This window comes from Rhododendron vialii, chromosome 10a (genome assembly GCF_030253575.1).
Source record: "Rhododendron vialii isolate Sample 1 chromosome 10a, ASM3025357v1".
Lineage (NCBI taxonomy): Eukaryota > Viridiplantae > Streptophyta > Magnoliopsida > Ericales > Ericaceae > Rhododendron > Rhododendron vialii.
Genome location: NC_080566.1, coordinates 6,755,769 through 6,762,500, shown reverse-complemented (window position 1 = coordinate 6,762,500; position 6,732 = coordinate 6,755,769). Strand labels below are relative to the sequence as shown.

At 35.0% G+C, this 6,732-nt stretch overlaps 1 protein-coding gene across 2 annotated transcripts in view; it reads right to left on the bottom strand.

Moving 5' to 3' along the window:
* LOC131304552 (uncharacterized) overlaps window positions 1-4,646 on the bottom strand; it is a 20,304-nt gene extending 15,658 nt beyond the window's left edge. The window contains exons 1-3 of one of the 2 annotated variants that reach the window (XM_058331818.1): window positions 4,298-4,646; window positions 1,894-2,012; window positions 972-1,017 (exon numbers count right to left, since the gene is read on the bottom strand). In XM_058331818.1, coding sequence (XP_058187801.1) covers window positions 972-1,017; window positions 1,894-2,012; window positions 4,298-4,393 — 261 coding nt within the window. In that variant the 5' untranslated portion in view covers window positions 4,394-4,646. Of the gene's footprint in view, window positions 1-971; window positions 1,018-1,893; window positions 2,013-4,297 lie in introns of those variants that run through there. The other variant, XM_058331819.1, reaches the window with a different exon arrangement.
* Between the last annotated feature and the right edge of the window lie 2,086 nt (window positions 4,647-6,732).

Below are 6,732 nucleotides of genomic sequence, written 5' to 3'. Positions count from 1 at the left end.
TTCTTGAGGTAATCGAAGAACTTACGACGGGCCAATCAACATTCTGATTTTGATTTCATGGATCATAAGAATCAGGCAAACAAAATGTAGGACCATCAAGATCACATTGAGAGAGAGAGAGAGTCCGTGGGTTTTACGAAATTAATGACTACTCAAAAAAGACCTACTTGGAAATTGACATTTTCTTCATTTCTTACCTCCCACCCGTTCATTATTTAAGTTATGATCCCCACTACCAAAACATTCCTTCACAGAAATTCACCTTCCCAAACACCAAATCACTAGAATAAAAGATAGGGACAATAGCAAGAACAACTTGAGTCCGAGTCCAAGGTGAGATGACACAAATAAGCACAACGACGAATATCTGGACTTACAGAACAATTCAGGGTATACAGTTTCATGAAAAGGTACATGTCTAAATAGATAAATAAAGGAGTACTGGAGGACACAACCAAAACAAAGGAGTACACATAATCAGAACAAAGTAGTACATAATTGCGGGGGAATGAAGAATTCACAGACAGAACCAATAATATTAGAAGGCACATTTGTAAGGGGGGGTTTTTTGAATTCTAATTATTCATATCCATATAACATACCTGCATGTATCAAACATACTTGTAGCATTCATTGAAATATAGAATTATGATTAAATCTAAAACCATAGTGGAGTGCAAAAATAACAGATTTGACATATTAAAAAGAAAAAAGAAAGGGCAAGTCCTGTGTAACAAACTGACTTACCGAAGTTGATTTTTGAAGAATAACTTGTGCTATTTGCATGTTCTTATACATGATTTTAGATGATAACCTATACATGATTTTAGATGATAACCAGACAAACCAAAGTACAAACTTGTGCCATGGGAGAGGAGAATATTCCAAATCAAGCACTGTTTAGTATCTACAGAAAAGAACACTCAGGTTCGCCAATAAGTTTAAGAATACAAGCATAATCGATTACAAACCTTTCTCTGGAATGTAGATGCATCATTTGCACCCTTTGGAGATTCACTGCAACAGTAACCACAAGCACAACATAATAAAGATGTGGCCGTTAAGTTCAGAACAATAAACTGCAATGTAGTAATACTGGTTCTTATTTAACATCAAGAGAAGCCACAATATGGATAATACTTGAACTCTAGTCACTAATTTCATGTACTAGTGGTACTTTCATGAGATTAAAGTGCAAAGGAAGTGCCAGAATAGTAACACGGCAATATATTTTGAGACCAGACACAATCAAATGCTCACGTCATCAAAAGTACAGACTTAAACTATGTAGGGTTGACCTGTAATAAGTGTTACGCAAATTGGCGAAAATCAAAGGAACTTTCCATCCCAGAGGAAACGTTTGAATACATAATCTGAAGAGAAACTTTTTTATCCAAAAACCAATTTTAACACTAGCTATTTCATGAATTGACTGTCAAATCAACAGAAATTCCATGTACGAAAACATGTAACACCATAAAAGGCTCCTCAGATAACTAAGAAGAATGCACTTATATTGTAACAGGAAAAGATAAACACATAAGATTAAGAATAAGATGTAACAAGACCACGACAATCTAGCCCACAATGTAACCCTGCCTAAACACTGACAGGCCATTACATTTGATTTAATTAAAAGATTTCAAAATCAGTTATAATATCTACTAAAGAAAACACGCTCGACCAGAAACAACCAATAATAATTTATCAACGTCCCTCGCTCTTCAGGTATCATCATGTACCATAGTGGTTAGCTTGCAGCTTCAGGCATGGATAAATAAAATGAGCTGCGCGAGAAATACTTTCCATCTTTTGAACAAGAAATAATGAAATACCAAAGTATCTAAGGAAACAAAAATCTTGAATACAAATTCACAATGTACATAGACCAACCTTTCTCTCCATCTGAGAAGAGCTTCCAAAAGAGGTACAGGTGTATGTCGTGCCACCATAGCTAAAGAATCCAATACTTGTTCATAGGCAGGATCAGATGGTCGAAGGTACTGTCCATCCTGTTAATTTTGCACGCCAAAGCAAGAAGCGGTGTTGGAAAGTATAAGTGAATATTGTCAACTACTATAGACCTGAATGAATGGATATAGCATCTCAGCCATTTGCATAATCAAGAATGGTTGTTCCTAAACGGATAGTTGACCGTTGAGACCGGTGCAGTTCTTGCATGATATTAGCCAAAGAAGTTTCATAGGATTATCAAATTAATCTATCAAAAACAGGTCTGAGATTTTTTGATAAGGCTTAACGCAGTTACAACAAGGCCATTCATGAATTGCTTGCCCTATACTTAAGCATCAGGTCTCCGATTGCTGCAATTCATGTTTGATATCGAGGCAATTCATGTTTGATATCGAGTCACCAGTAATTGAGCCATCAACAATGGGTTTATGAGAAACTCCAGTAACTCTTATAGGCCATATGAGTTAATATGATCCCAGTCTTCTAAGTTCTTACTCTTATAGGCCTTTATCAATGACTTCTTTTTACCTCAGCAATTTTGAAGTCCAGAACGCTAAATCTGCATTCCTGGACTGATGTTATGGTGGTTGGAATCGCTTTGCCTTTGGGATGATCATAAATGGTTTATTTCTTTCATGTAGAGAGATTCTTAGATATTATTCGTTAGTCCAAATGTTACTCTTTCCTTGGATTTCAAAAGTGAAAATTATCCCTTTTAGACTTAGTTGATCCTTGAAAAATGATAATGACAAAGGTAGCTTTGAAGATCAATAACCAGACCAAACAGATGGTGCCACCGGTTGGATTGGTCCTCAAATTTCTTGAACAATTCGCAGTACGTGTAAAAAATTACAGTCCAACCGCAAAACCCCTAGCTTTGGAGGAGTTTGCTACAGTCTATCCGTCCCTGATTACGGGCCAAACAGGGCTTTAAAAAACTGGAAAAAAAAAAAAGAACGAATTAATTCGTGCTAAGCTCTATTTTGATGCTTTTTACTTTGTAATCATAAGCTTTTACGATAAGCTGAAATAAATACACCTTGTCTACCCACAATAACTTGCAACGGAAACTGCATTCCTTTAAACCCAAATATAATTCTGAAGAAAAATAAGGAAGCCCATATACCAGAAAAGCATAAACCTAAGTCAAATCAACAACCAAATCTCGTCACAATTTCACAATTAAGGCACCAAAAGTTCTATTTTGATGCTATTTTACCCTCTAATAATAACCATTTACCATAGGCTAAAATGAATAAGCCTCATTTACCCCAAATAATTTGCAACGGAAACTGCATTCCCTTAAACCCACACATAATCTTAAGAGTAAAATAACGAAACCCGTATACCAGAAAAGCATAAACCAAAGTGAAATCAACAACCAAACTTCGTTAGGAATTCGAAAATTAGGGCCCAAAAGTTCTATTTTGAAGCTCTTTTCCTCTCTAGTAATAAGCTTCCACCATAAGCTGGAACAAATACACCTTGTCCACCCACAATAATTCAACAATGAAATTGCATCCACTCAAAACCACAAATAAATTTGTGAAGTAAAATAGCAAAAAACACATATAAACCTATGCAAACTCAACAACCGAACTTCGTTTGGATCTTGAAATTAAGGCCCCCAAAGTCCTATTTTGAAGCTTTTTTCCTCTCTAGTAATAAGCTTTAACCATAAGCTGGAACAAATACATCTTGTCCACCCTCAACAATTTGCAAATGAAATTGCATCCACTCAAAACCGCACATAATTTCGAAGCAAAACAGGGAAACCCATGTAAAGTCAACAACAAAACTTCGTTTGAATCTCGCAATTAAGGCACCGAAAGTTCAATTTTGTTGCTTTTTTTTACTCTCTAGTAACTAGCTTTAACCAATAACCATAAACCGGAACAAATACACCTTGTCTACCCACAATAATTTGCAAATAATTTTCAAGTAAAATAGCAAAAAGCCCATATAAACGCAAAATCAATGACCAAACTTCATTTCAATCTCACAATTAAGGCACCCATATACCAGAAAAGCATAAACCTAAGTGAAATCAACAACAAAACTTCGTTAGCAATTTGACAAATTGAGGCCCCAGAGTTCTATTTTGGAAGCTCTTTTACTCTCTAGTAATAAGGTTTAACCACAAGCTGGAACAGACACCCTTTTGTCTAGTGTCTACCCACAATAATTTGCAAATGAAATTGCATTCACTCAAAACCACAAATAATTCTGAAAGTACACTAGGTAAACCGATATGAAAACCTATCTGGAGTTAACAACCCAACTTCGTTTCAATCTCACAGTCATGGCACCAAAAAGTTCAAACCTGGGCTTGAGCGGTTTCGATTCGACGCCGGGCGAGAGGGAGGAACCGCTGCAGCAGCGAATCGACGATCAGCTTCGCCGCGCTCCCCGCCTTCATTTCACCTTTTGAGCAACAACAACAACACAAAAATTACAACTCGAACTTCAACACCAGACCCGACATGTTCGCTTATTACTCCGTTGCCTCGATAAGTACACGAGACGGGAATTTTTCGTTCCCTGGAGAAAAGCCCAGGACAGTGGAGAGATCTGTCGGGGGGTATCGATCTGGTTTTGGGCAACAGGAATTTTGTTTCAGTTCTGCCCCCTTTTTTCCCTCTTTTGGATTCCCGGGAAAATAAAACAATTTTACGAGGAGATTTCCTGCTTTTTACAAGTGGTTTATAAAATAATTTACATGTGGTTTATATATTTATATTTAAGGGTATTTTGGCTTAATAAATTTTTTGATTATTTGTTAACTCTATTCAAATTTTGTATTCGTTTATTATTCCTTTACCACTTTTTTTTTTTATGAATTATTGATTTCTTTTGATGGGAGAAATTTTAAAAATAAAAAAATACAATTAAAATATTTAAAAATTCCCTAAAATGAAAAATAATTCAAAACATACCAAAAATAATAATTATTTTATGTTTTTCAATTTTTCGACATAATTTTATACACATAGATCCCTCGAGAATCAATAATTCAAAAAAATTAACGCAAAACTAATAAACACGTAAAGCACTTGAAGTAAGACAAAAGAATAATTTAAAAAGATTGTTGAGCCAAAGGCTTAAAACGCCACTTAACTACTGAGGGTTTATTTGATAATCTAAATTCAGCACTTAAAATTGAATTAATTAAGTAATAAGTGATTCAGTAGGTTTGATAACGATATTATACATTATTTAACAAATTAAATGCTACTTAAAATGTAGGCTAAAAATAAAAAATAAGTAGCTTTGAGCTACTTAATTGTGACTGAATTTTTGTGTACTTGCATTTAATCACTATACCACCACCACAACCACTCCCACCACCACCACCACTCCCCTATCACTCCATCACCACCACCACCACCACCACTACCACACCGCCGCCGCCACAATGTCACAATTGCACAACTATCACTCCACCGACACCACTCACTATAACCATTACACCATCACTCCACCGCCACCGCCACCATTACACCACCACCACCACTCATCGCCACCGTTCATCACCATCACTCCACCACCACCATTACACCACTATCGTCAGCACTCCAACACCACCACCACCACCACTCCATCACCACCAACACACCACCACAATCACCATTCTACCTAATTTATAAGTACATTGTGACCATTAGTAAATTAAGAAATAATCGGAACTAAAATTAATTTAAAATTTTTTTAATTCAGTACTTAATATGTTTATCAAACAATTTTTCAACTTAAAAAAATTGGGGGAATTGCTGTTAAGTGGGGATTGGGGCAATTTATGCCCAATTCATGGGACACTTTTTCCAAATTTTTCAGCCATGGAAAGGAAAAGAATAATTCTTAATATATGGTATTGAAGACAAAAAATACCCCTCTTTATTGTAACACACATTCAAGGAGCAATGAACATACACTCAAGGAGCAATGTACACATACTCAGGGAGCAGTATTATATGATTGAAAGTGCAATATTATGTGATTAAAAGAGCAGTGAAGCTATGTCCAACGATTCCAAGTCATTGAATTTCCACCGATACCTTATACATGATGCCGTTTTGGAAATTTTTTTTTTTTGGTGTTGAAACATTTGGTTTCATCATTCTCTTAGGACTCTTCAACGAGAGTCCTAGAGCTAAAAATTAATTATGATTCTTTTAAATAAAATGATCAGAAAAATAAAATCTTTGCACTAGTTCAACCTGATTGAAAATCGAAACACTTATTTTTTTCATTTGGTTTTATGGTCCTCTTAGAGCTTTTCAACGAGAGCCCTACAGTTAGAAATTAATTATGATCCTTTAAGATAAAATGATAAGAAAAATAAGATCTTTACACCGGTTCAAAATGATTGAAAAATTGGAACACTTAATTTTTTTCATTTGGTTTTATGGTTCTTTTAGGGCTCTTCAACCAGAGCCTTAGAGTTAAAATTAAATTATGATCTTTTAAGATAAAATGATTAGAAAAATAAAATTAATTTTTTTCTTAAATGATCATAATTAGGTTTTTGCTCTAGGGCTCTCGTTGAAAAGCCCTAAGAGAACCACAAACCAAATGAAAAAAATTAAGTGTTTCAATTTTTAATCCGTTCGAACCAGTGCAAAGATATTATTTTTCTGATCATTTTATAAAAAGGATCATAATTAATTTTTAACTCTAGAGCTTTCGTTGAAGAGCTCTGAGAGAAGGATAAAACTAAATGTTTTAACAAAAAAAAAATTTATCCAAATCCAGATTCAA